Source organism: Camelus dromedarius, chromosome X (assembly GCF_036321535.1).
Source record: "Camelus dromedarius isolate mCamDro1 chromosome X, mCamDro1.pat, whole genome shotgun sequence".
In the NCBI taxonomy this organism is placed as follows: domain Eukaryota; kingdom Metazoa; phylum Chordata; class Mammalia; order Artiodactyla; family Camelidae; genus Camelus; species Camelus dromedarius.
In genome coordinates, this window is record NC_087472.1 from 79,979,671 (window position 1) to 80,001,026 (window position 21,356).

Sequence of the window (21,356 nt, forward strand, 5' to 3'; positions counted from 1 at the left end):
AAAGGGTAAAACTATCTGACCTTACTGACTCTTCCAATAATCACTGTACTTATAGCCACTGTTGATCTTGAAGTATAATTATCCTTTTATAATGTGTATGCTATTATACATGTAGGCAATATTAAACCACTAATAATTTATAGCATCCACTTGTAATAATATCACATAAGCCTGCCCCCTCCCAAAAAACCATGTCAAATTCAATGTGTAACACTCATCTTTTAAGATAAATGCAAATTATCATCAAGAACACTGGGTGACATTTGGCATCTAGTTTATCAACATTAAACCTGCTGTATAAACTAATTAAGAGAAGGTGAACAAGTACTAGAGTTGGTGTAAAATCTTTTAAGATTAAAAAAAGTAAAACCCTTTGAACTCTTCTCAAAAACATTTTTAGAAATGTATGTTCAAATTTTCCAAGTCACCACAATTTTCTTCCATTAAAAGAAATTAAAAGCCAAAGCACAAACCGTTTTCTAAAAATTGACCACAATAAGCTCATCCTTAGTCACAATCCAAATGTCTGAAGAATGCTGGACAAACTGAAAACTGATATGCACAGTGACAACTTCTAGGTATAAGCCCAAAAGGAACTTTCTTTAGCAAGAGAAATAATCATCAGCAAGCCTTTAGTACTGTATTTTCAACACAGAATCAACAAAATTGTATTTGGTCAACTAGAAGCCTCAATTAACAAAAATAAACTAATGTCAGCTACCCGGTGTTAGGATGGAAGAAAGGCGTCATTTGGTGTGAACCAGTAGCTACCATCTTCATTCACGAATGTCTATTATGTGCACGTTTGCATTACTCTTAATATTTAAGAGCTGTAATATTCTGAATGGGCAAGCTACTAACAAAATAATTATGACTTTGAAATATTAAATATATAATCCATTCAACAAATATTTCTTAAGACACTATAATGTCTTTAAGACAACAGATACTAGGGACACAGTGATCAACAAAACAAAAGTGAAAAGTTATTTGCCGAGGTTGACTGAATGAAAAAAAAAATCCAACAACTGAACACTTCAAGAACTGCTTTAAAAAAAAAAAAACTGCTTTTATTTTCCCCTGGCCTACTAAGCAGACTGTGTGTCCTCAAACATCCTTTTAGTAGGGTGCTACCATAGCAATAGAAAACAGGCTATTTTAAAAAGTGAGTACTAGGAAAGCAAAGCATGCTTTATAGCCAATTGTTTTCCTCCCAACAAAAAAGAGCAGCACAGCAGCCACACACTTGGGCTGTACTACATTTCTAACTCTACTCTAGCCTGCCAGCATAAATTAATATTTAGATAAGAGAAGACAGACCTTTCCTAAGTGAGCCAAAGGATATAAGCTGACCTGCAAAGAAACATCCTTCGAGATGGCAGTATTTTAGTTTTACTCTTACACTGAAATCCCACAAAGAGCAGAGAGATGCATAACTGGCATTGCCCAGCCTACATTTCATCTATCAATATGCAAAGTTCTGCAATGAAACCTGGCGGAAGTAGTTTGGGATCATGTTTTATATAATTACTTAAAAGTAGCAATGAACTCACTGATGTACCATTTCAAGCCCACAACATCATGAAATATTAAACATTTCCAAATAGGAATGATATAGAAAAATTAACTCAGCAGAAGAGTACATATTCAAAAACAGGCATGTGAGAATGAAAGAACTTAGAAAAATAATTACTAAGTATAAGAAACTAAGATTATTGGCCACACAAAACCACATCACATAAAGAAAACCACCGATAGCCTTTCAGTAAACTAAAGGGAGATGAGGGACTGGGGTGGGATGGCATGACCTCACAGTTTCATTTTTAGTATCTACATCAGATGCAAAACAGATGTACCTATTAACATATAAATCAGAAGAAACAGCTATCATTTATAATAATCAGCCCCCAAACCTGAAAATGCCGTGGTAAAATATCTAGTACCCACCTGTGCAACCAACCAACAGAAAGAGCTAGGAAATATCTGTACCTCACACCGAAATATTACAATACTGAAACAGACTACTCTGTGTGAAATAGTTACTACACAGCAGAAGCTTCTACAGTTCAAAGACTACATACAAACCTCAAGGCAGAAAGCATTCTACAGAAAATTAATTTCCAAGAAGATTTACCTAGACATTTTTTTAAATGTTATAGTGATTTTCTTTTAATAGAGCACTTCTGATCCAATTTAACACAAGGTTCGATTCATTATCATTTCTATTGACATCTTATCAAAGTCACTTTCTGTTTAAAAGCTTTTGGCTTGCTCAGTATTTCAAAATAACTTTGTAATATTTTGCTTTATGTAGAATAAGGAACTCGGTATCTCTGGGTGGGGGGGGTGACCTATGTTGATCTAATTAACATGTAAGACTGAAGTTTCAAGACTTTATTTCCCTTTAAAGTGTTTTACTTCTAGCTGATTTCCGGTCAAGATAGTGGAGTGGTAGGACCACGAGCTCACCTCTCCTACTAACTACAACAAAACCACAACCGACTGCTAACAACCATCAAAAAAAAAAAAAAAGACTAGAACGTAACAAAAAAGATTTTCTTTAACTGGGGGACCACAGCAGGACACTAGGAGGGGCATGCTCGCAATATAATAGGGCCCCATATCCCCCAGATGGGGGCGATCCAGAAGCTGAAGTCTAAGTCTCAGAGGCCCTCCCACAGGAGTGAGAACCGCACGTCAGGCTTCCCAGCCTGGGGCTCCGGCACTGGGAGGAGGAGGAGACCCCAGGACACCTGGTTTTGAAGGCCAGCTGGGCTTAGCTCCAGGAGCCCCACAGGACTGGGGGAAACAGAGACTTCACTCTCTTGGAAAGTGTACACAGAATCTCACATGCACCAGGTCCAAGGGCAGAGGCAGTGATTTCATAGGAACCTGGCCCAGACCTGCCTGCTGGTTTTGGAAGGTCTCCTGGAGACATAGGGGCCAGCTGCAGCTCACCCAGGGGACATAAAAGCTAGCAGCAGACACTTCAGGAGTGTTCATCTACATGAGCTTTCCTAGAGGCTGGAGTCTTGACAGGATCATTAGCACCAAGACCGAGCCCCACCCAACAGCCTGTAGGGAAGCCTCAGGCCAAACAACATACTGGGTAGGAATACAGCCCCACCCATCAGCTGACTTCTAAGCCACAAACACCTTTAGATATGACCCTACCCACCAGAGGTCCAGGACCAAGCTTCACCCAGCAGTGCGCAGGCATCAACCCCTCCTGCCAGCCTCATCCACCAGGGGGCAGATATCAGAAATAAGAAAACAACAATCTCAAAGCCTGTGAAAGAAATCCACAAACACAGGCCAGACTCTACACTAGGACCTGCTGGACCCTGGCCCTTGGGTGACCAGAGAGGAGTGCACTGCCGGAACGCATAGGACATCTCTCACAGAGGGCCACCTCTCCAAGGTCAAGAAACGTAATTAACCTACCTAAAAATAGAAATAGAAAGATAGACAAAATGAGGCAGCAGAGGAATATCTCCCAGGCCAAGGCACAAGATAAAAACCCAGAAGAAATAAGTGAGGAGGAGATAGGCAATTTATCTGAGAAACAGTTTAAAGTGATGATGGCCAAGATGTTCAGAGAACTCAAGAGGAGTATAGATGCACAGAGAGAAGTTTTTAGCAAAGAGTTGGAAAACATAAAGAATATCCAGAGTTAAAGAATAAAATCACTGAAATGAATAACACACTAGAAGGAACCAATAATAGACTAAATGAGGCAGAAGAATAGATCAGTAAGCTAGAAGACAGATTAGTGGAAATCACTACTGCAGAACAGAAAAAAGAATGAAAAGAAATGAGGGTAGTTTTAAGAGAAAACTCTGGGACAACATGAAGCTCATTAATATTCACATCATAGGGGTCCCAGAAAGAGAAGAGAGAAAGAAAGGCCCTGAAAAAATATTTGAAGAGATAATAACCCAAAACTTCCCCAACTTGGGAAAGGAAATAGTCACCCAAGTCCAGGAAGAGCAGAGAGTTCCACACAGGATCAACCCAAAGAGGAACACACTAAGGAACATAGTCATCAAATTGACAAAAATTAAGGATATGGGGAAAATATTAAAATTAGCAAGAGAAAAGCAACAAACAACATACAAGGGAACTCCCATAAGCCTATCAGCTGATTTTTCAGCAGAAACTCTACAGGCCAGAAGGGAGTGACAGGATATATTTTAAGCGGTGAAAGGGGAAAACTTACAACCAACAATACTCTATCCACAGCAAGGCTCTCGTTCAGATTTGATAGAGAAATCAAAAGCTTCACAGATAAACAAAAGCTAAAAGAATTCAGCACCACCAAACCAGCTTTACAACAAATGTTAAAGGAACTTCTCTAGTTATCAAACCATAAGAAAAGAGAACAAAAAGAAGAAAGAGGAGGGAGACCTACAAAAGATTTCTTTGCCAGTTTGGGGTCTTTTACAGTTCCATATAAATTTTGGAATTGTTTATTCCAGTTCTGTGAAAAATGTCATGAGTATTTTGACAGGGGTTGCATTAGATCTGTGCATTGCTTTGGGTAGTACGGCCATTTTGATACTGTTGATTCTTCCAACCCAAGAGCACAAGATATCTTCCCATTTCTTTGTGTCATCTTCAATTTTCTTTATCAATGTTTTACAGTTTTCAGAGTATGGGTAGCCTCCTTGGTTAGGTTTATTTCTAGGTGTTTTGTTGTTTTTGATGCAATGGTAATGTTTATGCCAGTTATAAAATTCTGGTTTTTGAAGTGAAAAGGAAAAAAAAAAAGTGAAGGGCTGCAAATGGCAAAATATCTCTTTCTTATGGGTGAGTAATATTCCATTACATATATATGCTACATCTTCTTTATGCATTCATCTATTGATATGCATTTAGGATGCTTCCATATCCTGGCAATTATAAATAACGTTGCTGTTAAAAGTGGTACGTATATCTTTTTGAATTAATTCTTATTTTGTGGTTGGCTTTATTCTTTTGATAACTATTTAAGTTTAAAAAGTTAAAGCTCTAAACGCTCTTAGAAACAATGAACAGTACATATATGTAAATTTTTTAAAATATGTGCAGTATATTGTGTATATGTATTTACATGCAATATATTGTATATGTGCAGTCAAACTTTAACAGTTCTACCTAATAAAACTGAAAAATGAAAAAAAAAAGTGTTTTACTTCCAGCTGTATAGTCTGTGATTATCTGACAGATTTTTTCAGTTGTAGAACCCTCCAACTGTATTCCCAATCCTGAAGACAAGCATTGAGATAACTTTTCATAATCAACAAATTACGACTGTATAGATAAATTATTAATTTGGAGCAATGTTTGGATTCCATTTCCAGTCTTGGATGTTCTGATTCAGTGGGTTGGGGATGACATCCTCTGAACCAGATAAAAGCTTCTACAAATTATTCCAACACAGCTGGGGTTAAATGCCACTCTTTAAACTTTGTAAATTGTGTGCTTACCCCCAAAAAGCCTTACTTCAAGATTCTGGAGACAAGGTATGTGTAGTCAATACTTCTGTCTATATTCAAGTAAAGCAGACAGGGGAATAAACTGTTGGCAACCAGCTTTTACTCTATGTCATGCACTCTGATATGGCTATGCTTCTACAAAATTCAATAAAAGGCTCACTGAAATTAATGCTCTAATAGAAGTTTCAAAGACAATTCCATAATGGCATCCAAAAGATATAGATGAGAGAAGAAAAGAGGTCCTTCAGGCTGAGGAAACAAGTTTACATTATGAAACAGGGTTTTATGGACCATTTAAGTGAGAAAAGGGAAAGTCTGTCAGGTACTCTTGCAAGTCAAAGGCAAATTCTTTTTTCATTTTCATTGTTACAGATTGTCACAATTCTGAAAGTATGATTTAAGACTAATAGTATCTGATAAATGAATGAAACTATAGAAATGTCTTCGGATGAGATGATACTTACTTCAGGGATTTGGTCTCTGAAAATACGATACAGAACTAAAATTTGTAAGTTTTGGTAAATTTGTGAGTCACACTGCCTGGCCAAGGTGATCTGACTGAGGTTCTCTCAAAGCCCTCAAACTCAGTTCTTCCAATTCTCTTTGTAATACAAGATTATTACAACAGTTTCGAGAAGGGACTTTACTGCACCAATGACTAATAGCTAATGGATCCTGGCAATCTTCACTCAAAAAAGAGGCTCCTTCTTTGAAGTTTAACAACCTGGTCTCTTCCTAAAATTCCTCTAACAAAAAAGTAAGACAGAAGACACTCCATACTGAAGATGTTAAGAATTATATTTCCACTCCTTCTTTTAGGCTCTTGACTTATATTTGTCTACAACATCTGCTATCCCTCGGGTACCTCCAACTTGATATATTCCCAAATGACCCACCTCCATTCAGAGGCTTGGAATCCAATCCTAAAAACCTGCTGCTACTTTATCCTCTACTTTTAGTTAAAAGAAAAGTGATTCAAGCCAGTAAGTGGGGAATCTCTACTCACGTTGAATCCATTAATAAATTAACTCCTTTATTAACTCCTCAGAATCTCTAGGATATATGCCTTTTATCCATCCATCCATCCTATGAGAACCCATTTATTCTACATATCTTGCTCACCTTTCTTCCTGTAACTGTGTCCTACCTAGTCTCCCAATTCCTCATTCCTATCACGTTTTATAAAATTTTACAGGTATGCAACTGATTAGAAATTTTAAAACACTGGTTCTAGTATGTGTCTAATCTGTGCACATATATCATCAGAATATGGACTGACTTAATTTCCAAGTTCTTTAAATCTAGTGTACAATTTGTGTTCATGTCAAAATAAGACTGATGTGTACACAGATAACAAAGTGAACACAATATATATTTTATAAAGGAGATAATGCAACAATCTGCACTATCAAATGTTGTTTTGGAACAAACATTTTAGAAAAAAAATGTGATACTAGAGATACTGCATATCTATGAGTAGTCGTGTCCTTTACAAACATATACTTCAGGAGCTGAAGTACTTGAGCCACTTACACTACTTCACACTTGAAGGTATGTAATAGAACTCAGGGCAGAAATATCAAACGCAAAAAACAAAACTGGGCAGGCAGAGTGAAGAGGAGAAGGCATTATTAAGTGGCTAGACAAACCAATTAGCAAATCACCTCATACCAGATAATAATATCTAGGAAACATTAAAAAGTACAGTGTAAGTTGTTGAATAGTAGAAAAGGGAAAGAGCAGGGGAAAGATTTTTGTCTATAAATAAGGGAAAGGGAAAGTGGACAGAAGACAAAATCAACAGCAATGACCATCCTCTGCCAAAAGGAACAGGGACATTACACTCAGGTGAAACCAAGTTCCACTGCCAATGTGGGAACTGGGGCGGTGATGTTTAAAGGTACAAATTTGAAACCAGTAGATAGCTGATCTAATGCACAGCATAGAAGTTACAACCCACAACACTGCATTATAAACTTCAAAGCTGCTAAGAGACTACATCTTAGTTATTCTCACACATACAAAAACACAGATAACTATGTGACATGGTAAAGGTGTTAGCTAACGCTATGGAGATGATCATATTGTAATACATCAATGTCTCACATCAACACGTTATATACACCTTAAACCAACTCAAAGTTATATGTCAAATTATACCTCAATAAAACAATTTAAAAGCCTAGAATTTTCAAAATGCCATCTGGAAAAGTTAAGCTATTGAGCATCATGAAGGAAATAGGGCAGGAGCACACATACAGAAACAATAGCAACTTTCATTGTCTTTAAACAAGTGAACTATTACAAATATGCTGTTAAAGCTTCAACAAAAAAATGTTACAGAACGCCTTAACGCCTAGTTTAAATTAAATAGCCAGTATTCAAATTCTCAGCAAGTATTTATATAATACATTGAGTTCTTACGATCTTAATTAAACGAAACAAATGATTTATACATTCTACATTAATAAGTTAAATAATAAAAGACGAGAACATTTCACAGATTCCAAAAGTGGTTTCTAAAAGGAAGTATGTATCATCGTGCCTTTACTTATTCCTTTTGCCTTAATATCTTAGCATTAAAAAAAAACAATAAAATTCCTGCACCTATAAAGGGTGTAAGATCAAATCAGATACCTGGAAATGAAGTAATTTCTAGAGAAGAGTAAAGCTAAAAAACAAAATAAAGTGAAAATGCTATTTCACTCAGAAGTTTCATGTCAGGTATAATAGTTGAGGGGAGACAAGCTGAATGAACTGGTGAATGGGGGGGGGGGCAATCTGGAGAAAACTGCATCGTCAGTTTGTATAGAAGAAAATTCTGTTAAAAGATAACAAATAAAACCAGCCTCTTCCTACCTTCCTCAATGCTTCCAGCCAACCCTATGAGAGGCGTTTTATCATTTTTATAGCCTCTTCTATTTCATTTGTCTATCCATTCAAGAAACACGAAGCAGCTGGTAAAATGGCAAGCTACCACGTAAGTCTTATTTGAGTTCAACCCATTTCTTTTGAATCATCTCTGTAATTCTCATCTTCCTAACCCTTTCATATTATCCCCCTCAATCAGCACTTATCATCTTCAAATATCAAACTATAAGGGGACTTATGCTGGTATTCCACCCAATTATCCACAGGTTCCCATTTAAAAAGCCACCCTCTTTACTCCACCTTTAAAAATCCAAAAAAGTTCTAATGTTGACATATTTCAGGTAAACTTACGTAAATATTAGGGAGAATTTTTATATAATCTTCATTAAATTAAGCAGACGCATTTGCATTAACTGATTGAAGAATATGGATGTTATTACATCTTATTTTGCATTCATTAGCTTCCTATGAAGGAAATAATTTTAATAGTCTGCCAGGATATGAAAATTAGAGGCATTAATATAAAACTATTTGTCAAAATTAGTGTACTTTTATTGAGGTAATGATAGTATACTGTCTCAAATATGTAACAAATGTAAGCAATTATTAGTATCATTAAAAAGTAATGAAATAAAATTCTAAATTAATTATATAGAGGTACATCGGCAACTAATCCCACCTGGGGAGATATTATGTAAAGCAGGGAAGAAAAACAACAAAATATCATGTAGAAATGTCACCCTGGAATGGACTCTGGTTCAGATAATATTAAACTAATTGGGATGAGGTGGGGGTGGAGGAGGAGATAAATTAGGAGTTTGGGATTAGCAGATACACACTACTTATATATAAAATAAATAACAAGGTCCTACGTTTAGCATAGGGAACTATATTCAATATCTTGTAATAACCTATAATGAAAAAGAATATATATATGACTGAATCACTATGCTGTACACCAGAAACTAACACAACATTGTAAATCAACTATACTTCTATAAAGTAAAATAAAATAAAATACAAATCATAGTAAAAAAATTTTTTAAATATTAAACTAGTTAGTAAATTAAGAATTGGTATCTCCACCACTCAGCTAAACACATGAAATCTTAATTGGCCAATTGAATGGAAAAATAACACTATATGATTGAAAAGTAAGCTGGGCATTAACTTCACATTTCTGAGGATGGGCAGAGTGATAAAAACTGGAGTCTTAAATTCTAGGAAAGAAAAATGGATTTCACAAACAATGTCTATACTGGCCCTGAATTAGAGGAGTTTTAGATATGGTAGATAAACTGAGAATGAAAAAAGAAGGGCTGAAAACATTCATTTTTCAGATACTTTCATATATACATTATTCAATTTTTCTAACAATCTTATGGAGTAGGTCCAGTTATTCTAGTTCTACAGGCACAAAGAGGATCGGAAAAGTTGGGCACCTTGCCCAAGGTCACATAGTTTCATGGCAGGGTCAAATTTTAAAACCAAATTTGCTTGCTCTGAGAGCTGTCTATACAGTACCAAAACAGAATGAATCTGTTTCAGAAATACATTTTGGGAGAAAAGTTCTTACCAGAGATAGAAATAAAACAGGAGGCCCTGGGATGCATTTCATGTGTGGGTGAAAAGAAGGAACTTATCACGAAAGTAAACTGTATTTTATTTAAATATTTTACCATCTAAAACATACTATATACGCTATACCCCTCTATCCCAGAGGGAAAGGAGGTAGAGAAGAGTTGATCTGTAATGGACAGATTGTATGTACCACCCACACACTAAAATACTCTTTTTACCCACCCTTCAATCTTCTACTAGATCAAAATAGCATACTTAGGAAATTGAGCCCTGCTCAAAAACTGGGAATAACTGGTCTAAGAGTAACTACATCTTTGATTGAGGAATTAATGAGGATGGCCATGTGACCTACTTCTGGTCAATGAGATGCAAAGTGAAATATTCCTGAAGGAATCAAGAGGAAGTCAGGCTCTTTCTTCTCTAAGAAATGGTAAATCGGGCATTTGCTGAGCATTCAGTATATGCCAGCACTATACTAAGCACCTATACCACAACTCTGTAACACCTTTCTATATGAGATATGAAAAAGAAATCATCTCACTTTGATTGCACCTGGCAACCAGTCTTAAGAATAAGCCAACACAGAACAGAGAAGAAAATGAATCCTTAATGAAATCTTACATCAGTGGAATCAATCAGTCCTGAAGGCTGGACTTTACATTACATAAACTACTTTTTCACTGTTATTTTAACCAGCCTGACTTGGAGTTTCTGAAGTTGCTGTCCAAAGCATCTATACCAATACACTGTGCCAGAAAATAGCTTCATGTAGTGGAAGTCATCAGAGGCTCCTCATCTATCCATATGAAGCTAAAATACTAGTCAGTCCACTTTAGGAAAACTGGAGGCCACCTAAGAGGAGAGGGGCATACTATTCCTTCTGATTCCTACTTTCACTTACACTAAACGCTAAGCACCTACAGTAGTATGACTGAACTCTACCTCCTCTTCGACTAAAAATGTTGATGCCTAAAATTCTACTGAAAATAGACAAGGAATACTGGAGAGAGAAGCCCTAAATTAAAGCCAGTATTGAGATAAAAATCAAATGAAACCTCATTATGGGGAAGAGTTCTTTTCTATGTTCACTGAAATGAAACAAACATCAGAATGACATTGAGTATTTTAAATAAATGGAAGAAAGGCCCCAAACAATAAGACGGCACTTACTTAAGGCAGTTTTGCTAAAATCGCTATGACTTGAAGGTTTGTTAGCCTTTACCTGTGCCTGAGCAAATGAAAGCTATATACAGGAAGGTTTCTGTTGAACATGAGTGAGCAAAAACACTTTTGAAATAGCCATGGAACACTGACCAACACTGTTTCCCCTGGTTAAAGGAGATTTTAAATATTGCCACCTTCATGGAAACAGAGGTTTGCATCCATAGAATTGTTTTAGGTACCACTGTACTGATACTTAGAAATAGTTACATTCCATAATTTGGGACATATCTGATTACTTTTTCCTACTCAAATATATTTCCTGAGCAATGTTTACCAAACTGCTACCAAAAACACTTCTGCAGCACATAACAGGCATATTGTGACAATTCTATAAAATGCTCAAATAAGTTTATTTTGTATTATAAGACATTTTAAGAGTCTTGTTAGCTATTATACACTGTGAATGTCCAAGAGGAGGCCAAAATATGCAAAGTGGCATATATGAACTTACTTTCCATTTCAAATCCACTCACATGCCATCATATAGTTTGAGAAATGCTGCTCTAAGCTTGAGAAAAACTGGTAATTTCTAGGCATCCCTTATTCTCCACATACTTACATTTGCCCTGGGGTCTATTCCTGAAACTGCACTTACCTTTGACAACTGTGTGATCTAAATACTTCACAATCTATTTATTTTACTGTTTTGAGTTGTGCATCTCTTTCATACCATCAGCACTGTTCTTTATAAACACATGAAAGGTAGAAACAGTATTTGCAAAACTGTCTATTTTAAAACTCTAGAACAATTAGGCACTCCTGAATACAGTTTTTTAAAAATTTTTTCAGTAGTTCCTTTCTAGTGAATTCAAATTACAACCTACTGTAAGGTCATTCTTTATCATTCTCTCTCTCTCTCTCTCTCCTGACCCTTCAGAATGAAGACAATCTGCAGTGGAGATATTCAGAACATGGCAACCATTCTAAATAGTTAAAAATTCACGAAAATTGAAGCTTTTCTGGAATTTCTTATCCTTTCAAAAAGCAATACTTTTGTCATGCAGGGAAGTACTATTTTCATGAAAAGCCCAGTAAGACCTAAAAGAATGGCAGAAATAGCAAAAGCAACTATATAAAACACTTGAGAAATATTAAATTCCATAGAAAGGAAAATATTTAATCAACAATGTATTACTTTGCCCAACAATGTTTATACTCATAAACCAGCAGTTCAAATGACTTGCAAAGAACAGATTACTTTATAATTTAAGATATGAGATGTGCTCTGCTGAAAGAGGTAGACAGATTTCTAGTGAGACCCATACAAATAAATGGTCAGTGATGGGGTCACAGATACAACATTATTAAGCAGCTGCTTCTGACCTCTACTGTTGCCAGTCACTAATAGTGGAGTGATTCAGATGTCCAAACTGAGATTGAAACCCTCCCCCTTTCCTGATGATAAACCTCAATTAAAACTTTAAAAAAAAAAAAGCTTAATGATCTAATTAGTTACCTATGTCTTAGCATCACAACTACTTTATACTCTGAAACTCAGCCTTATGTCTCTTATATATCTTCCAGTTCACAGCTGATAAATAGTCCTTTCATCTAAATTTTCAAATTTTCTTTTGAAGTACCAATATAAATTCCAACATTTCTAAATGTTCTACCATTTAACAACTCCCTTCCATCCTCCCCCCAAAAAACCCACAAAATTGAAACACCGTATCTTGGGGAAAAAACCAACAACCTACCTTTAAACTAGACTCATAGTCTGTGTTCACTTTGAACATAAGCCCAAGCCGTAAATGAATTTCCTTGGCTCGACAAAAGCTGGGATCAACATAAAGCACCTCCTGAAATGCTTTAATTGCCCTGAAAAAATACAGACATAACACTTTTTAACTTTTTTTAACACTTACATGAATTTTTTAACACTTAGATGAATTTTTGCTTCATAACACAGTAAAACTTCTGTTTCATGCAACACTGTTTTAAAGGAAATGCTAGTTTTATAAAAAAAAAAATGATGTGAATGAATCACTCTTGGAAAAAAGAAAAGACTGGAAGGGGCACCTAGGTCTTTTACGCAATTGAATGTGAATACTTAATATGAAAGGGGAACATGAAGATCAGTTGGATTTATTCACAATCATTCAAATAATATTTTATGGCTTAATGAAATTCCCAGTGTAAATAACTGATTTTACTGTTTCTGAAATTGCCTAGGGGAGGGAGGAGAGGGGCAGATAAGACAGTTCTGTATTTGAGGAAGGAGGGATGTACTCTGTTTTTGGTCTACTCCATAAAATTAAGTCTTCTTTTTTTAAACTTTATATTTGTATCTTTCATAATTAGGTTTACAATCCATCTGCATCTTATTTTCTATATGCTGTGAGGTACGAGTCAGTTTTCTTTTTTTTCTATACAGATAGATATTCAGTAGCCCCCAACATCATCTGTAGAAAAGACCATCCTTCTACTTCACCCTAAATCCACCATAACCATCACGACTCACTAACCAAACTCACATCAGCTATTTTTTACTTAGTGTTAACCAGCAGTTAGGTCCACTCTATAATCAAATCATTTTATTCTCTACCTATTGGTGTGCTATCTCCAGTTTTTCCAAGGAGTCTATTCCTTGAAGTCTGTATTCCTCTTTTATTTTTAAATATTCTAGATATTACAGGGAAACTGGACTGCTTGTTGAGAGGGTAGAAAGAGACGCGCCTTAGATTTTTTACTGATCAGTTCTCCTCATCTAACAAAATATATCTAAGTTCATTTTCATTTTCTTTTCTAAACTTTTACCCATCTTTCTCTTCTGTGTGTTTCTTCAGTTCTTCCTACTTGGAGGGTAGGGGAAGAAAAGGAAAAAAGGACGTGTTTCTATGTTAGGAGGGGGAGAGTATGTGGAGAAAACAGGTACCACTCAGACTATATTCTCATTTTGGTCATCAATTTACTGCATTCATATCTCACCAAACCACATGCAGCAAGAACATGATCTCTGCAGCACAAGCTAGACTCAAACACCCACACACAAATTCTGTTGGCGTCAGTATTCTGATTGACAGACAATTTTAGAACATAAGAAATAGCTACCTAAAGCTATAAAAGATATAAAGATATATAGTTTTCAAATACTAGAGCACAGTCTACTGAAACAAACAAAAAGAAGTACATACTGCTGTGCATGAGTAGCCTTGCATTTTCTTCTTAAAAGTCTAGAAAATGTAGTTTTCATGTCACCAAAAGTACATCTATAGACTTTCAGTTTAAAGTTTTTTGGCATTTACTGTTTGCCACTGTTAACAATTTTTAAAAGGAAAAAAAATAAATTAACTAAACCTTCAATAGTACTACCTGCAAAAAAACACACACACACTGAATGTATTTTGAAACAATGGTCATTTTTAATAAGATTTCCAGGAAGTCATTAAAAACCGGCCTCCTTTAGAACTTTACCAAACCATTGTAAAAATAATGATATTAATCAAACATCCTAGCACAGTTTTAGTACATTTGAAAAGAGATGTACTAAAACTTTAAGTTCTCTGAAGTTAGTAAAGCTGAGTCCAGCGATTTCCCTCAGAGATATCTTAAGGGATAAAGGGACTAATTCCACAAATTTTCATACTAATAAAAGGGAGAATATTCTAGCTCCAAATCAGTAATAACATATACATACAACAGACACACACCCCTGACCACACACACGAAACCCCATGTAAATTTAGAGGTTCCTGCAAAATGAGACAACCAGTAAAGTCTGATGAAGTAATCAAAGAGACAAGCAGGGTAAGATTTTTAAAGGTGAAGATGGAAGGAGAAGGCAGACCAAACAGACTAAATGCCAAGAATCAAGTTACATAGGTAAAAAAATGCTCAAGACATTTTCAGGGAAATGTTAATACAGTGTGACTGACACAAAGAATATACTTGAGGGGGAATAAGGCTGGAAGGATCATCTGAGGTTGAAACAGAGAAGACCTTAAATGTGAGACTAAGTTAGAAATAACATACACTAGGTTATTCACATTGATATCTGCTAATATATTAATTACCTCCTGGATCTTTTGCCCTCTCTAGTCAGTCTTCATTTCATCACTGCAGACAGTGGGATGCTTTTTCCTCTCCCCTATTGTAAAATTATTGCTTTTATCCGTAATTTCCCAGAAGCTGGTTTACTAGTCCAAGCCGTTCCAAATTCTCTCTGGCAATCCATGTGTCACTGGTAAGCATAACTTTACCAGAAGTGCCTTAGTCATCCTCTAGCTTTTTTCAAAACAGAAGCGTACAGAATAAACTCAACACATGCTAACATGAACTACCTTATTTTTATGGAAATACACTTGAAACTTTGATCCAAGAGCATTAGTTTGCATTATGATAGCTCAAAAAATATATATTAAATATTAAGTTTCTGTCAGACTCCATGCCAGACAAGCCTCAGTCTTAACAGTGGTATCACAACTATATTAGGTTTACATTTGCATCGAAAGCAATGACTATACAGGAGAGCAGAGATTCCTACATACTAAGAACATCTATGATTGGTACAATGATAGGCAAATGAATCCTAGACAAGCTTCACTTGTAATGTGTTAACATTTCTGTCTTTCTGAATGCACCTTCATCCCATTCCCCTAATCCTTTCTGATGTCAACATAGTAATCACTCTATTTCTTTACCAGGTCTATCAATTAGATTTGGGAAGCTAATTTCCAAAACTGTATGCCTCTAGCACAGAATTATGTAGCTCTTAGATTTGCCAGCATAAAACCATACTGATATTGGTCAATGGGAACACAAAAGGTTACAGGCTAGAGAGAAAAGAATGACAAGGATTTTTCAGGGGGATACATGTACAAACATGGCTACAAGTTGTAATCATTTATTACTGTATGTACTTCAATTCCTTTCACCCAAGAATATAGGTTTCTTACTATAAAGGCAAGTTCAGTGCAAGGTACCCTTAGCAATTTGCCACCTTCATGAAGAAGAACAGGTGAAAGCATGGGCACGCTCTCATGCACATGTAAAGGAACGGCTTTAAAGATACTGGTTCTATCAAGCTCTACGCTGCGTGCATTTTATTTTGTGCTTCTATGTTTTCCTCCTTCTGGACCTTTTCTTAAAGTCTGGTCTCAGATGACTCTGTTTGATAATACTAAAACCGAATAATTAAGGTAAATCCAATGAGGATATAACAGTTGCTCCACTACTTTCCGACATAGGCTCCTCTAAGAAGAGGCTGCAACTGAAATTGGAAAAACTAACCAAATAACTGATCTAGAAGCTAGCCAATAAAATCAACTCCAAAAGAAAAAAAATGGGTGGCATAATATGGCAAGAAACAAGACAAACAGATTAACAGATAAAACTATACTTAATAAAATTGCTCTTAATTAAGTCACCATCACCAACCCCAATACACATGTTGCCTGCACACATTATTATCAAATATTTAATCTAATTAAATGTCAACAGATACCATTTCCAAATATCAATTTTACTTAAATTATAAATGTACCAGAGTTAGAACATTGTGAGACATCCTAGGCAGATTCTTGGAGCTGACAATACAAGAAAAAGGCATACCATATTCTTCTCTAGACAATTTTCAACAAATTCCAAAGAACTTTTTGTGTGTTGGGGGGTGGGGGGGGGGCCACTGTTCCCAGAAATTAATAGCTACCAATAAATAAAACCAAATAAAACACAATACAGTTTTAACCTAAGGAATTTCCTATCAGTTAAGGTTATACCCTAAAACTCAGCAAGCAACTACTCTGTTTTCTAATTTTGTGGCTGTTCAAGAAATAGCAAGGTAAGTTAAAGGAAAAGTTGCGGCACAGAGTTTATGAAAGAACCATTTGACCAGCAAGAGAGAAAACACACTTCCGGTACTGATTAAGACGGTGTAATATATCATTTTAGGAAGCAAAGCACCCAGAGTTGAAACCTAAAGACATGAGAAAACGGTGATGATCAGAACAGGATCAACAGAACAGAGGGAACTTACTAATTCAGACACTGCATAATTCTTGTATCATTTCAGTTTCATTTCTTAAGTCAACTGAAGGATACAGAAATCATATGTAGACAAGAATCAAAAGATATAATTTTCTGTAGCTATAAGCCCTTTAACTTGACATAGTCCCAGACTTATTAATGCAATCCAACTTTAGACTGATGATGGCTTTACCTCATTACTGATTTTATGCTTTTATCTTCAACCTACGGGGAGCTCACAAGTTAGGCAGGTGAAAACTGGCTAGTGTGAGGTACACACGCCCATTCCTAAACTGTGGATTTCCTTGCCTTGTGTTTCACATAAATCATTTCTAGCTGGCCATAAATATTATACCAACGTGCCCAGGAGAACACTTTAATAAATACTGATTAAAAAATGACCACCTATCAATCTGCAAACTTGGGGACAGAGAACAACAGCTAAAATAATTAGACTGGGGGAAAAAAATTAGACTGGGGAATCTGAGCATAAGCTTGTTTCTGTCACCAATTAAACAGTTACATAATACTGAGTTAAACACACATACACACCCCTTGCTTTCTTCATCTATAAATTAAGGGAGAAAAACTAAGTTATCTCTAAGACCACTTCTGGTTCTAAAAGTTTAGAACTGTGAATTCTATGAATAAGATCTTCAAAAATCTAAGAGACTTTCAAACGCTCCTAATCTCTTGATTTTACATATGATATACTGGACATGAAGTTAGGAAGCTTACACTTAGGATTGTTCTACAACAATGGGTAATTTAAAAGAAAAATACTACAAAGCTTATCTACAAAGATCAATTATAGCTTTGTAAAGTTTATAAAGAAAATGAGTGACCTGGGTGATGAGAATACTTTACACACACACAGGTGTTCTCTAACAATGCGGTGCTTTCACAGATGATCAAAAACCAAGAGGAGTATCTGGGAAACATCATTCATGTCTGAAGTTTCATTTTCAGGAAAATCTTATCAAATCTTTGCCAATGCATATTTAGAAGCTCTGTAATAAATATTCAGGGTGCCCAACAGGTATATGATAAGGTTAGAACCTACAGCCAAAACCTTCCTTTGGATTCTCTCAGTACTCACTCAGCTTAAAAGTATGGAGAACAGAAGGGACTCTGACAAAGTCAAATACATTTCAAATAAAAAATGTCTACACAGGGCTTTACAGTTTACAGAATGCATGTCATCTCATTTGATTGCCAAAACTCTGTAAAGCAGAAAAGGTAGGTAACTGCAATGTACCTAAAACACACACACACACACACACACACGAAGAAACAGACCTAGGAAGTTTATTTAACTCAAGATCAAACTAAGTGGCAGTGCTGAGACCAGAATACCAATCTTTGAACTCAAATTCTATGTTCTTTCCAACAGAGAATGCTGCTGTCTTGTCTGGTAAACAGAAAAACAATGGGGCAAAGGCCACAGTAACAGGGACCTATACTTTACAGTTTACAAAATCTTATATATTTCTCTTATATTTAATGTCTGATTCTGAAGGTGGTATCATTACTCCCATTTTATACAGGAGAGAATTGAGAATTTATAATATAGTGTTTAGTTACTAGAAATTGGAAAGTACTAGCAAGTGTGTGTGGGGGTGTGTATGTGTGGGTGTGCTGGTGAAGGTGGGAGGGAAGGCACAGTCAATATGTCTAGAAGTCTGAAAAGGAAATACTGGCCATCACAGATCATTTACCCACAGACTTTGAGAATAGAAAGCATAGTCATTCCCTAGTTGAAATAACCTGAGGACCACCAGTCCATAATAAGTGACTAAGAAATTCTAAAAGCTTTCTCATCAAAGTCGTCTTTAATCAGAATCTTATACCAGATTCTTTTAGGAACACATACAACTCTAATAATCGCAACTGAGGCAGTATCACTGAAGGAATAAACTAATAATTTCAAGAGATTACTGAAAAATGTAGGCTTACTGACATTAAAATATTTTCTATTATACACACACACACAGACAAAAAAAAATACACACAAACAAAATAAGCCATTTACTGGAAACAACTGGAGTTACTAGTTTTATGTCAACTTACCACTGAAATGCATTGTAATGGAAGTAGACCAAACCAAGACCATATAAAAAGGCAGCATTCTGTAAAGAAAGGGAAAAAAGACTATTAGGAAAAGCACTTATACCTAATGCATATGATGCTATTAATATAAAATATGGTATACAAGATATTTTAAGTTATTAAAACCTTTTCCTGTATCACAATGTATTTATAACATATTTTTAAACACCAAAATAACAGCAATGAGTCAGCAGATGGCACAGAATCCAATCAACCTAGACAGATTTTGTGATTTCTTTTTAATCAAACCTGCCGTGAAATAATCTGTCAGCAGAATTCTACAGGCAAATCTAAAATAAAAATGTATTTTTCAGGAATAAGAAAATGCTTGGGCTATGCTATCCTATTCTCTCTTGCTTATATCTCTGTATTCTTTCTCTGGTTCTTTCTGTTTCTTGAACTGGACTTAATTTTATGTTCAGTGTTGCCAAGAAGGTAGTTAGAATTCAAAGTAAATGCACAATACAAACCTAGAACAAGTTTTAATATTAAAAATATATATATGCTAAAATGACACGCAGACATTTATATTTTGGGCCACAAACATCAGTGATTCCTTCTGCAATACAAAACAGAGGTGCTTATCCAGACTCATTGTGACCTCCCACCCCCATATAGGAAACTAGCTATCTACTCCCTTTTTTTCAAAAGGGGCAAACATTTGAGTGCCTGCTATGTGTTCTCCAAACCTATATTCTAAAACGTGAAAAAATGTGAAGTCATAATACAATGTTTCTTACCATACTATTTTGGGCTGTATTTCCCTAGAAGCACACCCTGAGACAAAAGGTTTTAGTGTAAGTGGTTTATTTGGTAAGTTACCCTAGGAAACACCAGTAAGGGAGTGGAGAAGTGAGGCAGGAAAGGGAAGGAAGCCAGTTAAGCGTGCAGTACAGCTGACTGTACAACTGGGGGCAACTGGGACTCAAATCCTGCTGGGAATTTCTAAGAGACAGTGAAGAATATCCCTCACCTCAGAGTCACTTTGCTCTAGGTATGATGGAAATAGATAAAAGAGTATTTATCCCACAACTGCTATTATTCAATGACTGGAAAAAAAAGAATCAGTGATGTTTAAAGCCCAAAGTGTAATAAATAGCTGGGTGACCTTTTGGCATGCAACTATTTTTTTCATACTAATATGAAGGGCTATATTATGCATTTCCTTTGAATTCTAAATATCCTTCTGGAATCACTGAAAATGTTCCTTGAGTACATCTTAAACTACAATAAATATGAAATTTAACTTCATTAAATCCTCATTAGCCCCAATTTTCTGAATGAGAGAATTAAATGCAATAGGGGTATTCACAAATGTGGGGATTCACAAAGATCTCAGACAACATCCATTTCAAAAGTTCATACTTAAATTTTTTAGAATTTAGTTGGGTCTGGCTTCAATTGGGATGATTCATTTACCACCTCACCACACTCCCGAAATAAGCTGAACTTGTACTAGGTGTCAAGGACAATACTCAAGGTTGAACAAGCCAAACTGATTAAAATATACTTCCCCTGTTCTCAAGAAGTATACAAGCTACTGTATGTGTGTGTGTGTGTGTGCGTGCAAGCGTGCACGTGCTGGAAGGGAGAGGTATTCAGAGTACAGGAGTAGTTAATTCACAGTCATGATATATTCTACCCAAGAAAGTCTAAGTTTGAAACACAACTGTCTCCTTAGGTGGGGGAGATGGAAGAGAGATGAAGAGAGCATAACTGAGTAACAGTAGATAGCATCTTTCACCAAATGAGGTAACTGCTCAGAGAAGGTGGGGTGGGGTGGAAATATGAGTTTATTGAGGGACCTTTCTGCTTTTAGTCCATATCCTGCATTCTCTCAACTTCTTCACGGTTCATCATTCCCCCTCTAAGAAATTTTATCCCTATCCCCGCCACTTTATAAATTTTATCAAACCATCTAGATCCATTTAAAATGCCATCTTTCCCATGAAGCTTTGCTGCTTCTCCCACCTCAACCCAGAGGTAATCTTTCCAACTTCTCAATTTGGCCTTAACATAATGTCTCTAGGAAGTGACATTATGATATAGTAGTAAGAACCTAATTTTATGCAAAACATTTTCTTTAAAAGGTTCTAACAACTCTAGGAGGTGATAAAGAATGTAAAGAAT

At 35.9% G+C, this 21,356-nt stretch overlaps 1 protein-coding gene across 11 annotated transcripts in view; it reads right to left on the minus strand.

The window, feature by feature from the left end:
- KDM6A (lysine demethylase 6A) overlaps positions 1–21,356 on the minus strand; it is a 168,113-nt gene that overhangs the window by 72,652 nt on the left and 74,105 nt on the right. For all 11 annotated transcript variants that reach the window (XM_031445376.2, XM_031445379.2, XM_031445377.2 and 8 more), the window contains 2 exons: positions 19,188–19,246; positions 12,851–12,971 (listed from right to left, as the gene is read on the minus strand). In XM_031445376.2, the coding sequence (XP_031301236.1) occupies positions 12,851–12,971; positions 19,188–19,246 (180 nt within the window). The remainder of the gene's footprint in view (positions 1–12,850; positions 12,972–19,187; positions 19,247–21,356) is intronic.